General features: G+C 41.0%; 1 protein-coding gene across 2 annotated transcripts in view; it reads left to right on the forward strand.

The window, feature by feature from the left end:
- Positions 1-16,423: 16,423 nt before the first annotated feature.
- Positions 16,424-25,898, forward strand: part of ptprc (protein tyrosine phosphatase receptor type C) — a 24,154-nt gene continuing 14,679 nt past the window's right edge. Inside the window, exons 1-10 of one of the 2 annotated variants that reach the window (XM_086046502.1) lie at positions 16,424-16,627; positions 16,708-16,795; positions 20,707-20,721; positions 21,018-21,134; positions 22,431-22,448; positions 22,559-22,813; positions 22,903-23,130; positions 23,213-23,332; positions 25,145-25,270; positions 25,375-25,536. In XM_086046502.1, the coding sequence (XP_085902628.1) occupies positions 16,732-16,795; positions 20,707-20,721; positions 21,018-21,134; positions 22,431-22,448; positions 22,559-22,813; positions 22,903-23,130; positions 23,213-23,332; positions 25,145-25,270; positions 25,375-25,536 (1,105 nt within the window). In that variant the 5' untranslated portion in view covers positions 16,424-16,627; positions 16,708-16,731. The remainder of the gene's footprint in view (positions 16,628-16,707; positions 16,796-20,706; positions 20,722-21,017; positions 21,135-22,430; positions 22,449-22,558; positions 22,814-22,902; positions 23,131-23,212; positions 23,333-25,144; positions 25,271-25,374; positions 25,537-25,898) is intronic. The other variant, XM_086046503.1, reaches the window with a different exon arrangement.

The raw sequence follows: 25,898 nt of genomic DNA on the forward strand, positions 1-25,898 counted from the left end.
GCAGCGGTCAACCCGTTCATTGGCAATAAATTACCCGCCTATGCATACAGTACATGTTTTAAGAAGAGTAAGAAGAAGTAGGAACTTTTCCATTCATACACCTTTAATTTCCATTCCATCGTCAATAAATCAAAAGTTCTTTTTCACTTTCACTGTTACCATAATATGTAATGTAATATTAAATACAGGGTACAAGTTATTAAAGGCAATGCGATTTCCAGTTATCCACTAATCATATTTATAAATGTTTTAGGCATGCTGTTAGACTGTATCGTATACTATTAGATTAACTATAGGCTAGTTAATATACTTTTAAAAGATTAATACACTAGTTTTTAATTAATAAACAATATCCCTTATACAATGGTCTTATACATAATTCCGATGCAGGCCTATTTGCTAGCTGTAGGTCTTTTTAATATTTGAATGCTATTTTTTTATTTGTTTAATTGACTGCCAATGTTCCTAAAGTTGTGACAGAGCAGAAAGGCCTCCATAAATTCGTGAAACTATACAAGAGAAAAACAGCAAGGCCTTCGCTCAGCCTTAAAATAGGGTTTGAGTTTAAATATCTCTGTGGTAATTCATAAGCATAATTTATGTGTGTGTTTGTGTGTGTATATGTAGATGCAAGAACTTAAAAAAAAAAAAAAAAAAGAGTAGTTGGATAATCTCTCAGCAGCTCATCATTTGTCCCAGGTGATACTCAAGTGTTCTGAGAAGGATAAAAAATAGGACCGTTCCAGAGGACATTGACTTGATTTCCCACCGACCCCCCCTCCACCCGCCTTCCCGTTTGTTTTGTTTTGTTTTTAGAAGCCTGAAATATCAATACTTGAGTGCACATTTGTAATAGCTTGTGGCGCATCCTTGGCTATGGCAGTCTGAGCTTCAAACATATTAGTTTGCTGGGAGAGGAGAATCACCAGGGACAGTCTCCAAACACAGCCGGGAACAGCAGCGCAGTCCTGTTCATCATTTGAAAGCTGCTATTGTTTGAACTTATGAAACTTTAAACAGGTTAAACTCATATTTAGAATGAAACGCGCTCGGTTTTCGGGTTACAATATTTGTCGGGATGGTCTCTCAGGGGTAAAGTCTGAGCTTCACATCAAGAAAAAGGCTCTCCTTGCAGTCATTTTTCAGCCACTTGCTACACCCCAGCAGGCGAACTGGCGTCATGGTCGCCACTGTGCCTGATACGCAAACATTTGTGAAGGCGCACGCATATTAAACACCGCACCTAATAAGCATGTGTATGCACACAAACGCCGGCGTAATGACTGACTTATGCTCTGCGTGTCCTTAATCGGCAACCACCAGGTCGGCGCAGAGGGGGCACGCTCAAGTACAAGGAGCCTGCAGTGAGCTCAGCCAAAATAAAAAGCTAAGTGGCTCACTAAAGCAGTCAGGCACTCTTCCCCCCCCCCCCATGTCTGTTGGGCAGCCCTACAGGAGGTTAGTAAAATCCCGCCTGGTAAAACTAAACTGGGAAGCATCAGTTCAGCCTTCCGAAATGGGCATTTTCACAAACTGTTAAACACTGGACACACATGTTGTCTTAAATGCGTTCAAAAGAAACCTGAAGCCAAGACCGAGGCTTTACAGGTGATTGGGGGCCTGCAGTGTGGACTTTGTTTTTCCTTCCGACCAACAGTATGTCTTGTTACTCTCTGCCCCCCCCCCCAGGCTACAATTAGAAGATTAGAAAATGTCCCATTTACTTCAAGTGTTTACGGCGTAACGTACAGCATCCGGAAATATGCAGGCATGCTCACTTTTATAACAGGTGACTTCAAATTGACCCTTAACTTCACATCAATGTCTTAAATGTGATCATTGCCCAGTGAAAATAAAACCGGAGCACTCTTTAGCACATTTGATTTACAAGCAGTCCAAAGCTGATGCTTTTTTTTTTCCCCCCCAAAGAAAGGCAATTTCTTTTAGCTATTTGGACAAAACTGTTTTCTGTTTTGACGATAAACATCAGGAGCTTTTATGTCCTTTGAAAGTCTCCAGTATTTCAGCCCTGTGCCAGACTTCCGAAAGGATTTCCCTCACTGTCTCGCACACACACACACACACACACACACACACACACACACACACACACACACACACACACACACACACACACACACACGTGCTTGGCTCTAGTAAAATAAGCACTCTGGCCATAAAGCTGCCAATGAGCTGTCCCCAAATAACCACATCTGTCAGCTCAACTTAAACGGGCCCTAAAGAGTCACTTTTAAAGATAAAGGCACCACACCAGCTGCACATAGAATGGGTCCGACTCAGAATGACTCTCTCGGCCAAAGCAAATTAGATATTAAAAGGCGTGATTTGCTTGTTTTGAACAAGATTCCTTCACCAACTTGAGAGGCATTCCAAATCATTTTCAAGCTATTCAGGAAAGTCATGCAACATTATGCAACCCCATTTTTTTTTCCCTCTAATGACCCTCATACTTAACTTGACTGTGTTTTTTTGTTTCCCCCCCCCCCCCTACCAGCCAAGTTAAATTCAAAACATCACTCTCTTGCACACAAGTTGAGCTCATAGGCAGCGCTGCGTCTCACCTCATAACAGTAAAAGGCTGGACAATAAACTCATTGCAGGTCTCAAATTTAGGCCGGGCAGTTTGCGTCTCATGAGGGATTTAAACACAGCTGCCGCTGGAGTCAAGGCAGAGATGAGCTGAGGCTCTGTGAGAGAGAGAGAGAGAGAGAGAGAGAGAGAGACAAGGGGGCGGGAGCCGTTGTACACTTGGCCATGCTGGCTTTCTTCATTCACACGCTCCTTTCTGAGCTGCAGCCAAACCTCCCTGCGCCCGAATTACACAGACTCTACCTCGGCTAGCGTGATCAAACGAAAGGTCCTAAAAGCCTGGTTTGAAGGTTGCTGAGCAGGCAGCGGAGGGGCAATGAAAGAGCACGGCAGAGGGCAAGGGCTGTCGGCAAATCCCCAACAAGTTTTCAATGTTAACTTCTAGAAGCATCTTACTTAAGATGAGGCATTGTGTGGTAAAGCAGAAGCAGTCGGAGCGTCACCTGACAGACAGCCAAGGAGCAGACCTGTTTTTTTTTTTGTTTTTTTTTCTGGAACAAACAAAAAGTTAAAACAAAAACTTGTCTCATTGATCTGCCTTTTCTGGATATAAGCAATAGCTGAAAGATGAATGGGGTTCAGGGTTGTCTCTCAGATTTCAATCCCTGCTCCTCTGTGATCAATAAAAGTGAGCCGGAATCAAAGCGGGCCCTCTTTACTATTGTCTATTCTACGTTAGCAGACAGACTGAGGAGCCTTTGATCGCCCTGTCTGCAGGGCCCAAAGCCAAACACGCACCCCATCCTCCCACTTCCACCAACCACCTTCAGGTGAGCACTGTGTGCGTGTGCGTGTTTGTGTGTGTGAAGGCGGGTGAACCGAAAATGGGTTGGACGAATCACAGAGAAGGTGAAACCACTCACAGACCACAACATAGGTACACGAGCTGCACGATCTCGTGAGAGCAACGCTAGAAATCAAAGACTTGTAACACTGGGTTTTGATAGACACGATTAGAGAGATATTCACTGAACAGTATGTTCATTAATGTTCGCGGGTGTCGAGCCGCTTTCCCTTGTACTGTTACTACTTGGTAGGAAACGTCATCAGCAAGATGTCCAATTTTTTTTTTTTTTTTAAATGTTCAGCCAAGCCAACGCATGCCAAACTTTTATATTATTGTAAAAGCTTTTTGACCTTATTGCCTAGCGCGCAATGTCTTGTATTGTGCAGTGGAAAACAATCGAAACCTTGTACGCTTATATTTTGTTTTTAGATTTGTTCTAACCAGGTGTAAATCCTCAATGAGATTAAGACTCTTTATAAAACTGACCTTGTCGCAAAAGAAGAAATACAAAATAGATTTCATACATAACAAATTAATCAAAACAAAATGCAGCATGTTCTGATTGAACGCTAAAAATGTGCGTCATGTGATTATTTGTGATCCTTCCCAATAAACTAGGAAAACAGTCAGCTGACCTAAACTGTGAACAAGTAACAGGCAGCCATAATTAATTAGCATGTATTAACACATGTATTAAGACAAAACGCTAATCTGTGCTGGGTGCACGCTTGTGTGTGCAACTGGAATTAAGTTGTTGGGACGGACTCAAGTGAATAAGACAAACCAGGAGGATTTCATTTGAATTCAAATATTTATGTTATTAATTATTAATGGAAACAGGTGGCTATTTTTTGTTTATATATAAGAGAGCGAAACCTCTAAACTGCTGAACACAATCCATCCTCCATTCTGGTGAATTTCCTTTTTTTTTCTTTTTTTTGGGGGGCGGAATTTTGAATATACGTGCCGTAGGAAAGTAATGGAAACTAACGTAATCTGTGAATGTGAGTCAAAACTTTCACGGTTGTCCACATGACGTGCATTTACCTTTCAGTCTTTTCGCTGACTGACCAGAGAAGGTTCTTCTTCACTTCTTCACGCTCAACTTTTGTCACTCGTCTGCCTTGTTGTTTTGTTTCTTGTCTTCTCGCATGCCCATGCGCCACGCATCCGTGTTTCCACGCACGTCCTAGTTTAGTCAAGTCGGGAAACAAGTGGTGTCTTTCTAAACTCAAAAGTCACGTCCATAAAGTAAGCCCGGTCTGTTTATTCATTATTTATGAAGCGTTCGTCCAGGTCTAACAAACACTGAGATGTTATTCACAATGCCTCAAAATTAATAGACTCTGTGAACTTTATAGCATTACTCTGTCGCGTTGTTGTCTGGGGCAGAGCAAATGCTTGCCACAGAATGAGAATCATATGCATTTATGCAAGTGAACAAACACACGAGGCTGGAAGTGTGTTTGGTGAATTTGTTTAAAGGCCAACATTAGCATACGGCGACAGACAGGCGGAGTCCTGACGGCCGTTCGGGGCGCCGCTTCCACGCTGGGTCCTCCGGTGCCAGTCAATCAGGCCACGCAAGGCACATGAACCGAGGCGGGCGTCAATTTGAATCTTTTACATCAGGGTGAAAGGTCATGACCTTTCAGCAAGCTGTTGATCACGTAAGGTGGCACCCGAGGAGCCACGAGGCAAGGGGAGAGAAGTTTAAGGCAGTATTTTATTTTTTTTCCTTACCCCCCTCTCAATATGCATAACCTTTAATCTCAGCATCCCCATGTGATGTCTGGATTAGTGATTAGAGTATGCACCTAAATCAAGCGTGTGGTGAGACTGAGATCTTAACAGTCTGCTCTTGTTTACCGTGCCTCAGTTCCAACTTCTTCTCACCCCTTGTGGGTGTGTGTGTGTGTGTGTGTGCGTGACCCCGAGGCACAAAGTCACTTGATGCAGCCTGCATCTTATTGCAACTCCGATTTTCCATACACACATGCTCATCCCCCCGACCCCCCCACCCCCCCACCGGTGGATAACCAATCTCAGTGGAGGTCGGGAATCCTCATCCCCTTTAGGCTAGTCCTGGGGTACATTTTTCTCTGTACAAACACATGCATACTGAAACAAACATAAATACGAGCATGTGCAAAAACCCACATAGACACAAATTGTGTCCTAATGAGAGAGGGAGATGGCGACAGCCGAATGGAAGGTAGGCACCAAGGACTGACCTGAGGTTCAGGGGGCGGCAGCGTCTTTGCGGGGAGTCGATCTCCCGGCGCTGATCAGAGAGGGCCGCTCCACCGGGGCCACTCGCTCTGACGCCGCTGCAGAAACCAACTGATTAAACGCCACTGTCATCCAGCTCAGCCGCTACACAGAAAGAAAGCTTCCTTTCCTTTTAGATTTTTTTTTTTTTTTTTTTTTTTTCTTTTTCGTTCGCGCTCACTGTTTGTTTGTCAGTCTCCTTTGTTTTCTTTGTCCTCTGCCGAGACAGCGGCGCCGGTGGATTGGAGCTGCGAGCGTGAGGGATTTGTGCGTAATTAGCGGAAATGCTCACCCAAGCAAGTGCAAAAAGTTAAATTTTCAACTTCTTGAACTATACTCCCTTTTAACGGGATTTCACTGACACTCGAGCTTCACGCCGGGGATCAAAACATTGCCTCACGGTAGAAACATGCTTTTATTTCAGTCTTTCAGTGTGTGGACATCAAAACACTACAGTCAACTTGCAAGTCCCATTAACAAGTTGTGCAAACTTGAAATTGTGTGGATGGAAAAAATAATATATGGACGAAATGTAAACAAACAGAACCACGTACGCTGCATGACCACTGTCATGAAACGGCGTGCCGACTGTCAAGCTCCGAAAACCACCGCAACCTTTTGTGTAAAAGCGCAAACCTACTTTAATTACTCCTCTTTCAGCCCAAACATGACACCCGACTATTGAAACCATCAACAATATGCGGGGCCCGCAGCACAACAAGATGTTGCATCCAGAAACCGGAATGTGCAGGTTGAAATGAGATACTTTTTGTTTCAGTGAAGCTAGTCGATGCAAGTACTATGCACCCCAAAAAAAACGTGGGAAATGTCCAATATAGACCCTAACCCTAACTCTTACCCAAGCAACTAAGATAGGCTCCAGCTCACCTGTGCCATAATGAGGAGAAGAAAGATAGAAAATGAATGGAGTTGCTTCACTAAATAGAATGAGCTCGTTTATAATAATAGAAAACACACTCAAATGAAATGTTGGTCAGATGTTGCTGGCGGCCTGGTTGCTCCATCCCTTCTCCATTTACTTTCTAGCCAACTCTCAGTCGTCTGTAGCGTGCATTGAGGTCTGTCTGTCTGTATAAGGTGAGGATTTATCATTGTTGACTGCTCCGACATTCTGGCACCAATAGAAGGTTTGAAAACTCTGCCCATTATCTGTGCCCTCTGGCCTATTTGGGTGAGTCATCCAAGGATGGGCAGCAACTCTGGCAGCCTGGGGCCAAACTTCACTGACTGCCAGCCCACTCATGCCACATACAGTATTCAGTGTCAGCAAGCCTTTTGTTGCTTGGCCTCAATAAGGCGCGGTGTGCTCCGGAGCAATAGAAGCGTATTTTTTGCCGGAACAACTGGAGAGGATGCTGTTTCATTGAAGAAGGAAGAATGAAAACGAGATTTGCAGTAGTTGTAATTTACTGTCCCGTCGCCCTACAAACTCACGGCCCTTGACTGATATAGTTGGGTGAGGGGTTTGTCCGGCCGGAGTGGACGGATCACGGTTGGGATGGGGCACGGATAGGATAGGGGACAAATGAAGGAGGACACTCACTGCCATGACCTCCAATGACAGAGCGGGCAGACAATAGCCACTTTGCATACCCGTCCAGCCAGGTCCATCATCATTTGAAAGTTTGCCCCTCTTATTTCAAAGTCACTACGCAACCTTTGCCCTCACTGCGGCAGCCGGAGGTGGAGAAGATCTCTTGGCGAGAGAGGAAAAACCGAGCGTTGTCTCATCTCATCCCACAGGCAGAAGAGGGAGTGGAGGGGAAATATGGAGGGTGAAAAAAGAGAGGAAGGTGGTGACGGGGCAGGGGCAGTTTGAGCCGGGTAGGGAGGCAATGGCTGCTGGCACAAAGGATGCTTCTCCGTCTGTTTTTCAGCTCCATTAATATCACAGCGCCATCCTGCATATATATCCTCATTCATTATTCATGAGGCGTCCGGCAAAGAACGCAAGCGGGGAGGAAGGTGGGCAAGCAAAGGCCAGAGATAGCTCCAATCAGTCCCGCTTTAAATGACACTGAGCGACAGCGCCTGGGGTTTTATGGCTCACTGCTCAAATGAGACACTGTGCTGTAGTTTAAAAAAAAAAAAAAAAAAAGTTGGCCCGCTGTTAATGACCAGCAGGAAGCATTAGGGGCTGCAGTGCTCGTAAAACCCGGCTCCACGCTGGCTAACAAATCTGCCCAAACGTGAGCTACATTGCGGCACTGTGTGAGCACTGAAACGTACATTGAACCGACCTGATCCAAGGCGATGAAAAAACGGATACTTTTGTCGTTTTGTAAAATCACACGCAGCCTTCACTTGCTGCTAACGTTGCCTGGTTATCATCAAAAGTTGCGTATCGATTATCGAAATTTTATATCAAGCTTTTTTTTTTTGCAACATTGTTACCCATTAATATAAAATGCATATACAATATACAAAAACACAATATAGGTTAATTATTAAACGTGATGTTAATAGAGTGCTAGAGACATTTTTCTGAGAGCCAGTCAAAAAGTAATGAGTCTCAACTTATAGTTCATATTTTTTCCAGAAATGTCAACAGTGTGCAGTTAAAACACCCATTTAATTATTAACTGTTTTTTTTATTTTTATATTTCTATATATCCGCTTCCTCAGCCATTTTGGAAATAGAAACTTGCTTGTGCTGAATTTTTGAGGGCCAGCTACCTGGCCTCGTGAAGTGACTTTGAAATTTGATTGGCGAAAGAAACAGTCAAATTGCTGACCTTGTTTAAGTCAGCCACCACTCCTGATTCTGACGGCCCAGGATAGATTATGTTGGAAGGTTGGCAGCCCAAAGGGGCTAAAATCTAATTGGACAAAAAAACAAAAAAAAAATCTAACCTTCTCATACTGGAAGCTGTGCAGCCAAGAGAAAACACCACAAAATAAAGAGAATACAGTAAACTGAAATTATTACAATTTCATGTAACAAATATTAGAGTTTATGTTGTAAATGTCATTGATCTGATGGTCCCTGACCATCTACCACTGCATTATACGTAGAACTTAATCATGGTCAAAATGTTTTTAGAAACCCCTCTGAGTACAGACATGAGCTTCTGTAATATACAGTAAACATTAAATAACACATTTTTATTAAATGTATTAGAGATGTACATAAACCTTTATAGATTTTTTTTTGTGCTGATTCCGTATCTGCTGTTGTTTTACATCAGCTTTTCATAAAAATAATGAAAATAATAGTAATGATAATATATAAATATTTATGAATTATGGGGTTAGATTCAGCAACTGGTGGATTTTTTTTCCTGGAACGTTATAGCTGTAAATTGCAACGCATCTTAAAATCCAAATAGCGCAAGCTTTTATAGGCTAAACTTAATAACAAAAAATGGAATCGTCTCAAAAACCTGATGTGCATAGAAAAAAAAATCGCCATTTTTTAATTCTGCCTCAAAATTACGTTTAGGGATACATACTGTACTGCTGTTGACAAGTGTAATTAATGTCTCTGAACTTGGCGGTCCGAATACAGCATTGTGTTGGATTTGAGTGTTCATAAAGCCCCCCATGAAAGGCAAATATGTCCATATTTCAAGGTTGGTTTTTTTTTGTCTTTTTATCGCCAAAAAAACTTAAAATGGCTCTTTGTTTTTAGATTAAAAAAAAATATAAAGAATGTACCGTGCTTCCTTTGCAATGGAAAGCAATGGTCATTTTTGGGGACTGCATTATGATTTGAATTGATTCCACAAAATGAAAATTCTGTTTGTATTACACTTCATTCTTTCTGGAGTGTCTTCACTCCATCTGCTTCAGGATTAAACCTTAACAGCTCACATTTTTTTTACCCCACACAGTTAAAATGAATAAAAGTGTGCCTTTGCTCTCCCTCAGGTTTATCTGTCACTTAGACCATGACACCACCTTGCCAGGATTATTATTCAACACAAATGAAAATAAGACTCCGATGGATAGTACAAGGGAATATTTAAGCACCATGTGTACTAAGCATTTTGCAAAGAACTGAAAAATATTTTACAATCTCTTGGGGCCACCTTTAGTGTGTGTGTGGACTGAATCATGAGTGAGTGTGTGTATGTGTGTGTGTGTGTTTTTTCGTGACGTCTCAGAAATGGTAATACCCTTAACCCTAATCCCAATGCAGGAGACACCTAACAGTTGGTATTGACTTTGTGAACATTTACCATTGAGGATTCCGACTATTCAATTCCATTTCAACTGGGGCTGTAGACGAAGATGGAGGAAGTCCCTAGGCGCCATGTTTCTCACATGCAAAATGCACACACACACACACACTGTATATTGTATATTATTCTCCAGTGATATTGACTCAATCGGATTTTAACCCCTCTCTGCAGCAGCCTTACAGAGACAAACCCTCTCAACATAACAAAGGGTGTGTGTGCGTGAGTGAGTGAGCGCGTGCGTGTGCATTTCTGTGTACCATTTCAATTGAACATGACTTTGATACAAAAGTGACACCTCCACATCAAAATTCAATTAAAATGTGTACGTTTTTCCACCGCTCCAAGTTTTCTCCTTTCACTTCCCCCCTTCACTCCAGTTTTCCCTCCCGAGCCATTTATCAGTCTCCGGCCTCTTACCCAACACCACCCATGCGTGGTCTCGGAGGATTGATTCCACTCAGCCTCATCCTCCCAGGATGAGCCCCCTTCCTCGGCCCACCCACATCATTTATACTTGTGAGCATTAGGACTTGTCACAGCCTCTCAGTCAGGCCCTTTATCCAAACGGGCCATAGATTCTCATTAAACGGGTTGAATCTCCACTTCCTGACACAGTGGCCATCACATGTCCACTCTGCCATATCTCCAGCGCTGACTATTTGTCCCATCTAACTGGACAGAAGTAGCGAGCCCATTGCTTGTATGGCATTTCTGCTATCATATCAAAGTGGCAAGCACGCACTTTTATGATGCTGCGAGATACTTCAGGCGCCACAAGGGGGGGGGGGGGGATCTCTAGTGCCAATAATGTATCATAATAGTCTGTGCATGTCAGTATTACTGCCTGACTCCACTTAGCATACCTTTACTGTCCAATGAAAATAAGGAATATGTTGCGTGTGTGTGGGGTTTTTTTTTTTTTAGCTGGGTATCACTACTTCAAAGTGCCTTTGGTGTCCTCATCAGAATCACTCGTTAGTCATCAGTCATCATTAAAATGTATCAGAATAATGACATTCTGAGGTCTCATCAGTGGCCCAACATTTGCACACATAACAGCAGAATAATAAGTCTCTTAAATTGTTGTTTTCCATTGACTGTCTCTAATTTTGGCATGTCCCACTCATTCCTCTGCTAACTACGGTGTGCACAATAAGTAGCTAAAAGACACCTAGCAAATTTTCTTCCGCGGTATTATTGTCCACTAGTTTTTGATCAAATTTGTCCATTTTGATCATTTTGCATGTCCCTGAAATTGCTGGCCACCCTGTCATTATTGGGTTACTGCCCCTTAAGAAAACCTCTCAAGTTTTCAGTGACGTTCCGACCAGCATTTTGTTGTTGTTCAATGGAGGCTGAAAATGTGGATGGTTGTAGAATAAATATTTGCATTGTTTCATAAGCTTAAAATGTCCATCCTGTCAGAAATATAAAATTAATAGAAAAAAAATTGGTATATATTTGTTAACAGTACACGGTCACAGTGCTAACTGAATTATGTTGCTAGGTGAGCAGCCACCATGTGCTCATTAAATGCTAAAATTGACCAAAAATGTCCACTTTGCTGTTGTGCCCCCTGTTAGCAAGCTCTCATATTTTGTTGTGCATGTTTATTATCGGCATGCAGTTAATTTATAAAACAATAAACGTGGGAGCTTGACTAGTATGCAGTATGCATTTCTTGATGCAGTGAGTAAAATCTCAATTTTTGAGGGGGTGAAATGAGAAGTTACAAAGGCCCCTTTTGGTGATCCTGATTCAGCTGAAATGTGAATTCAACTGAATAAAAAAAAAGCCTTAAAGTGAAATTAACCCACACATATTTTTTTCAAGAATATGTTCCCAGCAGGCCCACTAGTTGAAACACGGCATTCTGAATAATATTGCGTTTGTGGTATATGAGTTAAGCTGCAAAATCCACCCGTTTTTAGCCATCTCAGGGGGCGGCCATTTTGTCATTTCTGTCGACTGACAAAGACGATTGGTGTACAACTGTACTGTTTCATAGGCGGTTATGTCATTTTGACTTTGTTGTACTGTAGATAAATGTGGAAACTATAAATATTAGTTCTCAATATGATCCATTGTACTGCAGTTTTATACCTGTACAAATTGTTGCGTTTTTAAATTCCTTGTCTGACAGTGTGAAAAATGAAAAGTATCTTTGCAAAGGTTTTATTGATTTACTTACTAACTTACTTACCTAATTACTTATTTACTTACACACACCTCTTGTATTCAACTTGGGTAGTCAGTACAGGTGTACATAAAGTTGTGGCCAGTTGACAATCCTTATCTTGTTTTTTTTCCATGTAATCTTGATGGGATGAGGTGCTAATATAAACAAACACGGTGACAAGAGAGCAGCGTTGTGTGGTCAGCGGATGTGAAGCGCTCCTCTGAGGCTTTGTTAGTGCTGGGTCACTCAACTGCCGTCCAGATTTCTAAATGGCCCATCAAATCCTAAAGTCTTGCGACCGTGTCGTGTGTGTGTGTGTGTGAGAACGAGAGAGAGAGGAAATGTTGAGTTGTGTTCTCGTGTCTCATAGGCATGTATACAAACTGTCCTGAAGGACTTTGTTTCACTGTATATGATAAAACATACTGTATCATGGGTATATACCACACACGATCAATTTGGCATGAATAGAAGAGGTCATACACTTTGTTGACCGCGACACACGCAACAAAACTAGAATGTGCTATGAGATTGACCGGCAGATGAAGAGGCCTCCGCGCCTGTGTTTGTGTGTGGCCTCCTAGGAAGGAGGGGAGAAAACACATGCAAGACAGTGCAGTGTCATGTAAAAAAAATTAATTGGTCCACCTCTTTTAATATTCAATATCGGTCTGCTCCTCACATAAAAACACATGCAGCGTATTTGAGTATGCAGGGTTGAATTCAGGGTTGGGTTTGATTCCTACATTCGTCTTCATGTTGGTGTGCGTCTATATATTTTTGATATTGTACATCAACATTTAATAGCAGCAGGGCGGGAGCCGTCTCGGTTTTTTTTTGTTTTGTTTTTTCACCTCGGTGTGAATGCACCAGATCTGTCACCATGCAGGGGGTAGAGAGAATGTCATGGAGGAGGTATGTCTTTCTTCATTGTATCCATCCACGTAGTATTTTAATTGGCTTTTCTCTCAGTGGAAGAAAAGAAGGAACAAAGGTGAACGGCGGGATGAAGCATGACGGGCTGGAGGGAACACGCTGCCCCGGGTTGCTGTTTTTTCGCTGGCCAGCTATGCGGCCTCGTCATTGTGACGGTCACAATAAGCCGACACGCGACCTTCTGTCTGTGAGGCCTCGGCGTCACCTGATGTTTCCACCTGAACCGGACAATGGCATTCCTTCCATGTTGGATCAGGCTGCGTCATGGAAACCGACTCACAGTGCCCGCCAATCATTGGACAAAATCTAACTGCTGAGAAAGACTAGATATGTGTGCAAGGTGTGTAAAATGTGTGTGTGTGTGCCTTGTATGTTGATGGTTGATGTACAGGCCTGGAGGGCAAACGCTCTAGGCTGCTCTCGTTAAGAACCTGTCAGTCACTGGCAGAGAAGAACCACAAGGAGTCCAAATTGCAGCATTGAGGGTGTGTGAATGTATGTCTACATGTGTTTGTGTGTGAAAAAAAAATCCACACACACTCCTAGCTGTTCCCCCTAAAAAAAAAAAAAAAAAAAAATAAAAAAAAAAAAAAAGCAATGAAGAAAAAATATATGCACGAGAGAAGTTGTGGTACAACGTGAAACCACACTGCCCTCCAGTGGTTAGAAAGTGTTTCAGCACCACGCTCACACACTTGGGCTGGGAAAGTATGGATGTAGTTGTGTCTTTTTGTTTGTCACCCAATCAAAATCACGCAACTGCAAGAGGAGTGTAATTTTACCCGAAAAGTGTCTGTTTTGGTGTAAATTGCACTTGAGAATGAAGACAGGAAGAAAAAAGGAGCCCTAAACATTCTGTGACTTATGGAAACATCAATTGTTGGTTTTTGTTCTGTCCCTCCTCTGTTTCAATGCCCCCCCCCCCCACCCACCGAGTACATATAGTACACAGTGGGCTAAATTGAAACCTGTTGCATTCATGCTAAGAGATCTAGAGTGAGGTGGCCGTGCAGGTTCAGTGCCTTGTTCAATCACCTAACCCAGTTTTTCTCTCACTTTTTACACCAAGTAACATCTCAAAAGGGTACATGGTACTGGATTTTCTTAAAGTGAAAGTCAAGTCTAAAATGTTATTTACAATAGTATGTTCTATGCGTTTAGGTCATTCTATCAATTCACCACTAGATGGCACTAAATACGAAACGCTATCTTTCAAAGCAAAAAAAAAATCAGCTGAATCTGAAAGTATAAAAATAGTGTCCTGTATTAAATAAAATAAATAGAGACCATATGTATACCTACAAGCTTCTAATATTTTTTATTGTATTGTTTTAAGAGTTTAGAAATATAATTCAGTGATTCCTTCATTTACCACTAGAGCGAGATATGTATACCACATTTTGACAATTACTGGTCAGACCAGAAGTGTTTTTTTTTGTTTGTTTTTGTTTTGTTTTGAACATTTCTGATACAGTTTTGCCAGTAAAATCCAAGGTTAGATGTTGCGAGCAACGATGGCTGATGCATGGCAATGAGCCACAATGCACCGACAGAGATCAAATCTCTCTTGTGGTCACAGCTGTGACTGCACGGAAGTACTAACAAGTTACACTTACCGGATCGCTCCCTATTCTGTCATCAATTACAATAATAAGGAGCCAGCCACATGTGTTCGCGCACACACATACCTTTATATATACTGTCTACATTTTTGGAATCACAAGTTAAGGATGTAGAAGATATATCCCATCCAACAACTTGCTGCAGAATGCATGCAAATAAGAGAGACGACAATTGCGGAAGTTGTGACACACTTTGTCATTCTTACCACACCCCTTGACTCAAGCCCTACATAAGCGTTAGGACCCTAAAAAAAGACACCAGTATGTATTTTGCTTTCACAGTCGGCAGAAATTGGTATAAACTTGCAGCTCTGTACGTGACATTTAATCACTTGATGCCAATGTGTTTTTAGCGACTTTTGCCGAAATGCTTTTTTTTTTTTTTTTTTTTTTTTTTTAAATTTTTTACACCGCTGAAAAGGGGCAGCGGCCCTTGGAGATGTTAAACACCCAAACCTTTTCTCGTTGCTTATGATATCACCTCAACCACCAACAACATCACTGAACTTCCACCCCCGGTTGGCAACTCTAAAATGTTACAATACAACACATCATGCATCCCCCACACTTTTGCAGATTTTTCATTGCGGGATGTTATGTGCATTGAGAAAAAAAAAACCCACAAGATTAATTAAAATTCAATATACATTTGTTCCACAACAGCACATATACTTAATGGACTTCATTTGTTTTATTGTCATAATTAGGGGCAAATAAATACTTTTGGTTGTTGTGTTTTGGTCCTTGTGTGACAAATTCTTCCTGGTTTCAAGAAGTGGAAGACCTAACACAGGAAGTCCATATATAGGCATGCTAAATATGTATGTGATCTATTCATCAGAACCACAAAGTTGCTCCTTGGTTTCAGCCTGAAATCGCCCACACTGAAAAAAATGACGTGGTTCAATTTACTCCATTTTATTCCGTCAAGTGGTTGCACAAAATAAAATCATCCGTTTCCAGATACATTTTAAAAATAGATGTATAGTCTGCTTTAAAAAAATCTATCTGGATTCAAAGGATTTTATTCCGTGCAACCACTTGACAAAATAAAATTGAGTAAATGATGCACAACATTTTTTTTTCAGTGCAGAAAATAATGTCAGTTCTCCCTTTACCCTTTCACCAATAAGTAAAACCTGCTGCAAAAAATACTGTAGCGATAAAAGAAGTCCAAAAAGCAACTCCAGTCACTTTAGTGGGGGAGTGTCTCAAGGCATGAGATTACCTTTGAAAACCGCTGAGATGAGCATGCATGGTGATGAGCCAAAAAAAAAAAAGTCCTCACCCATCTGTTTTCAGTAAACTAAACTTAATATGACTTCAGCTGAGGGAAAACAAAAAAAAAAAAACACCAACACAATAAAAAACATTCATGCAGGAAGAAAAAAGGGCCTTCTCCAAAGCGTCGCTTTGGACCCCACCACTGCATATGACAAATAAGGTCATACTACTATCTAAAGCAGTGTTAGCATAACGTGTTCAAATAAACTGTTCCAATCTCGACTCCAGCCTTTGGCGGTTGTATGTCTACATGTGACCCTAAGGTGGACAAGAGGTCCAGTCGGACAGAGGCGATGTTAGCATGTGTACAGTGAACGAGGGCGGAGTCACAAAGAAGAGGACCTTCAAGATGTTTCACTTCTGTTTGTCTCATTTGGAATTATTCCGCTAAAAGATTTCAACATGAATGCATGTGAGTCAACACTTCAATATCTTTTGTGTCTCCAGAATAGAGAGAATCTCTTTAGTTATACAAAACGACGTATATTTCCAAAAGTGTCAAGTGATTGATTTTTTTTTTTTTCTTTAGTCAGGTGGTTTTCACACACGCTAGATGCGACGACTTCCTGTTCTTGGTGACGGTGGTGAAATGAAGCTTCCTGTCACCCAACGTTAAGGTAAAGGCACCCTCGTTCGGCTTGACATCACGCTCGCTTGACTTGAGGGCAGAGGCCAGCTTTTCGGCTTTGGGGAACGATTCCAGGAAGCTGCGTCAACAGATAAGACACCAGACGTAAGTGGCTTCAATAATGTCTTCGACTTGAGAATTGCTTGTGGAACAGTATGAACATCTGGCTTATTGGTTCCCGCTAGGTGACTTGGTGTTTGGTGGCACACATGGAAGGTCAGTGTGGTCTCTGGACCCTGTTCCTGTGGGCTACTATCATCTCTCTGGCCTCCTGTAAGTAACCAGTGCTTTGGCGCCTCTTTGTGACAAATGTCAAGTTGTTTCCACAAAATGTTCTTTGGTTCACTTGAAATCTTCGCAAACGCAGAGCTTTTTGAAGAATGGAAATTGTTGCGAGAGCAGAGTTGACGAGGCGTTTTAGACCGGCAAACATGAACAAGTGACACGTTTGTGTGCCCCTCAGGCTATAAAACGTATTCAATCAAAGGCTGCTGGTGAGAAGCATTTATACAATGTTCTGTTTTCTGTTCTGCTTTGTGTGGTGCTGTGTGTGCGCTCGTGTGTGCGCAGGAGGTGATGGGGAGAGTTTTTGGGTGGTTCTTGTAAATTCAATCTTAGGAGACTGTCAGGTCTTGCCATTGACTGCGTGCAGTGTGTCGGCGTTTCCCATCTTTTATTGTGCATGGTGAGGGTGAGGGATTAAGTAAAGGGAGGGTTCCAGTTGTATAGGATGAAGAGTCTTGTATCATTTTGTAGACTTATTGCCGAGTTGTACTGAGCAGCCAGGACGCAGACTTGTTCTTGCCTTCCTCCGTCAAAATCTGGTACTGTAGTAATCATCACTGTTTTTGTCTTCGTCATCACCGGTACTCTGCTGTGGTTGTGTTTCATGAAAGGAATAACCCAATAAAATCGTTAAAATATAAACCAAAGCAAGGATGCTCACTGAGTTAAGGTCTTATGAGAGTGTCTGAAAGTCTTATGCTGAAGGCTCCGTTATGGATTTTTCTACGACTTAAGAACCGTTTGACTAGAAAAGCCACATTTTTATGTCTATTGTTTTTTTTTTTATTACCTTCATTATACTTTACTTCCACAAATTACATTTCACTTGAGGTCTTTAATGTATCAGGCAGTAGTGCCCAGTATTTAAAACCAGATTAAATGATATTAGGGGAAATAGTTTTGGGTTACAACACCCATCCAAATGCACCTACAGAATAATACCATGCAGGCTTTCAAAATGTCTGCCACATTCGCTGGAGGCGGGGATCGTAATAAGTCAAATAAGATCTATCAATCGACTGCTGGTCATTTTGTGGTGTGCCCGTCTCCTAGTGTCAGCTGAGAAGTGTTCAGGCCTGCCTGTATCAAAGTCAAGGCCCGGGGGCCCACTTAAAGAAACCATGTGTGGCTACATCAAGTTGCTTGCTAAATGAATTCGTTCTTTTCTTTTTGGCAGAAAAACTGTCTGAGAATTGTGATTTTTCTACACCTTCTACAGATATTTCAAGCCCCACCGACCCCCCGACAATAGTAATTGTCAGAGGTTTACACGACTTCTGAATTCAAACTCCATTTGTTGTAAAGAAATATAATAACAATCAAATGTTAAGGCAATTGTGTATACATAATAATGTGTTCAGGTGATTGTACATTTTTATGATTTTTGTATTCATAATGTCTCTCTGAGGGAGACCAGAACTACAGTGATGCATACATGAACAGATAAGAATTGACTTTATGATGGGTCGCTCGCAGCTATACCTTGTTGATACTGGGGACATTAGTATACAGTATATTTCTAGGGTAATATTTATTCCAAGTCACATTTGAAGTTCTACTGATATGCCATGCCAGTTTCACAGTCTGGATACTTAAGATTGTGTAGACCTGTGCCAAGGCCTAAATGTTTTCCACCTAAGTATGTGAGCAGACACAACCAAGAATCTTAATAGTTACAATTCTACTTCAAATTCGGAATTATTTTTGCCTTTCAGTAATCCAAATGCCTTGAAATGAAACCAATTAAAAAAAAACAACGTTGAAGAAAACATAACCTCATTTGCTGAGGGAATGATAGACTTAACCAAGACTGACAGAATATGTTCAATGCAGGTCCATTAGTTGAAATACGGCATTCAGATTAATATTGCGTTTGTGGAATATAAATTAAGCAGCAAAATGCACCCACTTTTAGCCATCTGTGGCTATTTTGTCACTTCTGTTGACTGAAAATGACATCACAGACCCTCGGCGCTCAGGTAACGACCAATCACGGCTCACCTGTTTTCTGAAAATGAGCCTTGATTGGTCGTTATCGGAGCCCTGAGCAACTGTGATGTCAATTTCAGTCAACAGAAGTGACAAAATGGCCGCCCCTTGAGATGTGGATTTTACTGCTTAACTCATATTCCACAAATGCAATATAAATCAGAATGCTGTGTTTAGACTAGTGGGGCTGCGTAGTACGCATTCCGATCAAGAAAAGTTTGGGGTTGACTCCCGCTTTAAGCCAGCGAAAGCTCACATGGATAGAGAACTTGCATGGCAGATAATTTTGGTGTTTTTTTTCTTTAATAATCATAGACAAAAGTATGATGTTAATGTGAAAGTAGGTAACGAAGTGCCTAGATTTGTTTATACTGACTGTGATCAACATCCTGTTTGTTTTGGAGTTTCTTTTTTAGTTTTTTTCCCTTTTCTTGTTTGCTGCTGTCTTTGCTCTTGGTACGTATTATCTAAATGTCTTGAGCCCTCAATTAACAAGATTGAGTCGCTTTACGGGGTGTCCCGTTCACATGTTGTTGTGTAGCAGACTTCAAATTGCCCTTGTGATGGTAAATATCCAAATGTAATATTTGACATGATGTGAATAAAGTCAAGTCAAAGTCCAATATTCGGACAATTACACATGCAACGTTCTTGTGTAAACCATTTTTTAAATGAGTTGAGTCCTCAAATAGTTTAAGTATATATAGTAACATAACAACTGTATAATCAATGATTAGTTCATGTGCATCATGCGGTAGTGGTTCTAGAATCAAGTAAAAACTACAAAGTTGACCACTTCCGCATTTCATTCTGACTTGACTTCATTTCCTGGCTGATCAGAGCAGCGCAGGCCAAGCATACAGAGATGAAAACGCAAGCAAACAACTTGAGGAAAAAGTCCAGAAAAAGGGGAAGCCTCAAAATGAAGAAGTTTGCTCAGAAATGTGAGGCCTGCTGCACATCTAAAACAGTTTGGGAGGCGTGTACGACCGTCACGTCAACATGTTGGATGTTCGAGGGAAAAGTTGGTTGAGAGAGATGGATTGCTGGAGATGGACAGCACATTTGGCTAAGTTCTGATCCTGACAAATGTAGCTTTCCGACAAAGCTGCAAAGGCTGCAAAGCATTTTTCTTTTCACTCGATGCATCGCTGAATTGAATCTCTCAAACCTTCCGCAGACACCGCCCACTTACACATGTGTGAGGCGCTGAAATGTCAGTGCAAGTCGCATGCATCACGCCCAAGAAACTGAGTGCACTAAACCACATCCTGACTACCGCTGGCATTGTTGTCCTCATCAACTTGTGCACTCTAAAAGCAACAAACACATGATTAACTCTTGAGGTGGACCGTGACGAATGACTTGATTTCAACGTCATTGTCAAAAGCATTTTACAATTTCGAAAATAAAAATAATTCTTTTCAGTTTACCAAAAAAAAAAAGATGCAATTGTTTTAGTACACCGCATACTGGCGATGGTAACTCGATGTTACGGCACTCATTTTTTAAATGTGTCTTATTTATAATCAAATAACGCTGGTGTTCTTTCTAAAGTGAAAGCAAATGTGGGAGTCGTGGCTGGTGTCAATGCAAGGCAGGAAATGATGGCTTGGGTTCTGAAATGGAGATTTGTGTTTTGTGGTCGCAATAAGCTCACTTTTGCGCTTCTTCTCTTCTCTTCTTATTAGATGAACTTCTTCTCTTCTGGTGGCCTATATAGCCTTGATATTTGAGTTGTGGTTTTCTTTGTGTATATTGAGAAGCTAAACACGGCATTAGACACACAATCTGAATATATATTTTCTGAAATGTCCAAAACAAAAGCATTTGACAGTGTCAATCAAAATTGTGTGACTGCATTTGACTCTTGTTTTGTTTTAAATATAGCTATCTGTTTCTAATTGCAGGTCAAAACAATACAGGTGAGTGACAATTCATCGTTGCACAGTACACACAACACAAATTTGCTCTGACGTGTTGCTGGTTACAGAAAATCACAAATAGATGCTGTTGGATGTTGTACAGTATCGAATCCAAGGAACCTTTCAAATACAAAGTAAAGCATTTCAAGACCGATGTTAATCTGCACGGCCAACTGGATCTCCTCAATTTGCTCACACAGTCCAGTGCCATGTTTTGCTCTGAATGTGTCTGAATGAAGACTTTCAATGTGTGCAATGAAGCATATATGACACCTTGTGTGTTCTCTATTCTCCAGTTACGACCCCAGCAAGCTCCTCACAGGAAGCCTCAGTCACAAACATTTCAAACAGCAGCCCAGCAGTCTCGCCCACAAACCACCCTCAGATCTCTCATGAAGTGACCACTAGAACTGGTGAGATTTTTCCGAAAGGTTAAATTAGCGTAATTTCCTCTGAATAATATGTAATCGCGACACTTTTTATGCGTACGTAAGGGCCCGTTTTTGGCTATTTGCGTCATATAGAGGAACCTAACGTTGTAACGATTGTTACTCTTTGCCAAGTTACTGTGGGAGGGTGTGGAATTTATTTTAGACTATATGGGGCTTTTCATAACGTCACAAAGTGTATTTATTTTTTACAGCCACAACATGGTGTCATTACACTGTACAAGTATATACACGAGGTGCCTTCAATCATTTTGAGACTTTTTTCGAAGGGACATTTTTTTTTTTCCTGGGACTAAGCACTAAACTGTAGTCCCTTTCAAAGCACTTCACGTTGTCTCTTTCAACCTGGAATCACAAGATAAGAAAAGATACCAGCAAATCGGGGGACCCTATTATCCACAAGTACAGAGAAGAAAACCTGCTTTTTAAGGGTGATTTTTGGGAGACGTATTATTCACCTGAAATTATGCTTTAATAACAATGAGTAAAAATGCTACAAGCTACACTCATTGTTATGATTCAAGTAGTCTTTGTTCTTAAGCCTTGATTCATGTACAGCGAATGACGATATTCTGACAGGTCATGATGTATTTTAGTAAATTGGAGTCCTGGGGAGGAGCTTAATTTCTCGGGTTTTTTTGTTTTTTTTAGCAGATGTTTGGGAAACCTTTTGTTATGGGATGATGATTTGATGTTTTCTAGGGCTGCCACTATCGAATATTTTTTTAATCAATTATTCCATTGAAAAATCCAACGATCGGATAAAAATTGATTTTGCATGAAACTTGAATGCTTAGTCTTTTTTGTGATTGCTGATCATTAACGCATTATTATTGTTTATTTAGTCTTGTTAATTGAGCAGACAAAATCAAACAAACAACAATTAAGCAACATCACACAAGAGGAAGTGATTTACCCAACAACCCGTTTGAAACTGCTCCTTCTCAGCTACTGTTTAATGCAAAGAGCTACACTTCTGGGCTTGAGGTTCAGCTATATGTCGGTTGCAGGTACAATGCGTGTCAATTGCATATGACGGTGGCCAATCGTGATTATTTTTGTAATTTCTTAAACTGATGATTTTTTTCCCCCATAAAACTGACTATAATTCAATTATTGCAGTGATCCCCAACCGCCAGTGACACCAGTGCCGCACAGATATATTTTTATAAAATGGGAGGGAAAGGGGGTACATGTATTGTGACACTTCTAATTTTTTTCCTTGTTCTTTTCCAAACAACATGAATAAATGTCCACCAGCTCCTACAACCATTCAGTGTGAGTACCAATTTACTCACTAATTTAGATGTTTTTTTTTTTGTTTTTTGAATGAATTATGATTGCCATCACATTCACAGGCATTTAACATTTTTGATTTTGTTACGCAGGCTCCTACTCTGTGACAGCCATCAAGTATGGCTTCAGGTTCAACATCAAGCACTCTTCCGCTGGCATGTACACAATCATTTTGACTGAAAATGGAGTGTCAGTGAAAGAAATCCATAATGAAACATCAGTCGACATCTTGAAACTCAAACCATGCACTGAATATAAGCATGAAATTCAATACGCTGCTAGTGATGGCAACTTTGTAACTTGTAACTCCGAGAATGGTGCACAGACGGCCTTTACAGATGATATAAGTAAGTAAAACGACCTCATACTCTTTTACAGAATTGTGCCTTCAACTGTTATTTGTGAGACACATCTGAGCATTGCATGTCAATTTCAGGCGAAGGTGACATCGTTTTTGGCAAATGCTCCACTGGTTGTCTTTCGCTCTCTACCACTTGGAATATCAGCAGGTCAATATTGCTCACAAATAATGCTCAGTTGAAGCAATGTGACAATAAATTGTGCATCAGACCGGCCTACAGTGACATTTGCTCCACTCTCACGGCAACCTTCACTTGTGGAAGTCGAAATTCTTCCTACAAGCTCACAGAGTTCATCAGTGCGGGTAGGTTTAACGGTGTCCTGTCTTTCTAAAAGTATGCTACAGCACCCTTCACTTCCTGTATGTTTTTGATTTCCTTTTACAGATTTCCTCCTTGGATTTTCAGATGTAATACCAAGGAATGTTAGCTTTAACCTTCCTGCAAAAATCACAACAAAGTTACCCCCCAAATGCACCGACCTCACCGTTCATTATTCCTGTCTAGGTAAGTGGGAAAAACTAGAAGCATGACCTAAACATTGTCAGTGTATGCTTGTGGATATTCTTCTTCATCCAGATCATTTCTGTCTGATGGCATGCAGTCACAATGACAATCGCACCTGGGCAGAGCAGGCCAATTGCCATTGCCGTTACATTAACGTAACACTTGTTTAGTCTAATATTTTGTTGACCTCATTCAGCTCCAAGAGCGAGTTCAAATTGATTGATTTATTGACAGTGCCAGCCAATTTTTCATGTTGACTTGAGAGCAAAAATTGTGTTTTCGGTGCTATGTGGTAGCAGTCAACGTCGCAGCAAGCAGCAGAGGCCACACTCGCTTGCTTGTAGTTGTTTTTGGCCATTTCCAATTGAAGTCCCAACATAAAACAAGATTTACCATTGGTGTATTTTAGCAAGTCACAACACTTCTGAAAATTCGCTAGCTTAATCCTAACACAATATGCCAAAACATCATAGATGGGCTAACAAAACTAGCATAAAATTTATTGCAATTTTAACCCTTTAAGCAGCAGACATTTGAGCACAAACGGTGCAGCAACACATGTAGACAGACAATGTACTCACAGGCATATGTTTTTTATGCTGTGTAAAAAAATGGCTAGTATTATTGCAGTTTATCGAGTTTCTTGGTGTTGAAACGCTTCTTTGTGTGTTCTGTAAATGATACGTCTGTATTTTACTGCCACTGGTGGCCAAGGCGCGCACACCAGAGGGAGCACAATGCATTGTGAGGGAATCAAACTTTGAGTGTTAATTCCAATGAAGGAATTAAAAGCACACATTAGTTAGCACACAAGGTGACAAATGTATTTCCCATAAGAAGCTTCAACACAGAACAATGTGATTGTTGTGGTTAAAGAAAAAAGGAAAAGGAGCTGTGGCGGGCTTTTTTCCTTCACCGAGATCAGTGGTTCTCAAACTTTTTACACCGAGTACCACCTCAAAAAAATACCAAGCTTCCAAAGTACCACAATGGTAACCAACATTAAAGGACAGTCACGTAGTTTGTGTTCATTGAAAAAACAAGGCAGAGGTTTTTATTAATAATTAATATTATTTAAAATTATTGTACGCAATGCAAGACACTGTGATATTATGCAGTTTCCATTCCACTCAAACTGTCGTTTGTAAACGTTTTTCAAGAATATGAAACCGCTGCACTTAAAGCGGAAGTCAACTCAAACATATTTTTTTCAAGAATATGTTCTACGCAAGCCCACTTGTTGAAACAAGGCGTTCTGATAAATGTTGCGTTTGTGGAATAAGTGTTAATCCACTCGTTTTGAGCCATCTCTGGGGGTGGCCATTTTGTCTTCTGTCGACTGAAAAGGACATCACAACTGCTCACAAGGACCAATCACGGCTGACCTGTTTTCTGCATCTGAGCCATGATTGGTTGTTGTGAGCAGTTGTGATGTCATTTTCAGTCGACAGAAGAAAAAATGGCCGCCCCCAGAGATGGCTGAAAACGAGTGCATTTTGCTGCTTAATTTATATTTCACAAACGCAAAATTAATCAGAATGCCGTGTTTCAACTAGTGGGCCTGCTGGGAACATATTCTTGAAAAAAATATGTTTGGGTTGACTTCCGCTTTAGCGATTCTATCAAAATGTGTTGTATGTAAAAGTTACAGAATAATAATAATAATAATAATGATGATTTAAAGAAACAAACATTAAAACAGGCAGTAGGCGTCAGCCCCCTCCAAGACTCTGACTTGGATAAGAGCTGTCGAAAATTGATGTTTGGTATGAGATGCTTGTGCGAGGTTTCCTCACTTGTGTGTCTTCTCAGACGGCAAAATTCCCAAGAACTTGTCTGATCTGGAACCCTACACAGACTACCTCTGTACTGGTCACATCTTGGAGTCTAAGGTCAACATAGCAACCGTGTCAACAACTTCTGTCAGGATTGACTGCGGTATGTTGAAATCGACCAGAGTGAATTAGAGACAACGTGTATGTTTAAGGTATTACGTGCGTATTTGCTGATCACTGTTCAAAATGGCAACTGTGCATCCACAGATCTTGAAATCCAAACTGTAGCAACCAACATTAATGATACATCTGTCACACTGACATGGACAACAGCAAGTGAGAATTGTGCAGATGTCCTATCTGTACTAAATGAGCTATCATATGGATGCGTATGTTTGCCTCAAACAGGAAAAGGGAAACGAAGATTTGGTAAGTAAGCAAGATTGGTGTGTAGGGGAGGCACATGCAGGTCACATGATGACATATGTGAAGTCATGAATCATATGCTTGTCTAGATTGTTTCGTCTTTGCCCACCTATCCCACGGAAGATATAAATGTCATCTAAGATGATGATGTATCTAGTAACGACATGTACTAAGAGTAGGAAACACAAATGTTTCTCTTTTTGTCTTGCAAGCAAGACCCATCGACACCATGTCCTCCTACTGTAAGACTTAAAGTGCCAAATTGAATTATTGTTGATGTTAGGGCTGTGCAATTAAATCGAAATTCAATTACAATTAAGATTATTACACTCCACCATTACAAAATTGGCATACTCGCAAAAAAT

This window comes from Filicampus tigris, chromosome 12 (assembly GCF_054856515.1).
Source record: "Filicampus tigris isolate MCC_2025a chromosome 12, RoL_Ftig_1.0, whole genome shotgun sequence".
Taxonomy (NCBI): Eukaryota; Metazoa; Chordata; class Actinopteri; order Syngnathiformes; family Syngnathidae; genus Filicampus; species Filicampus tigris.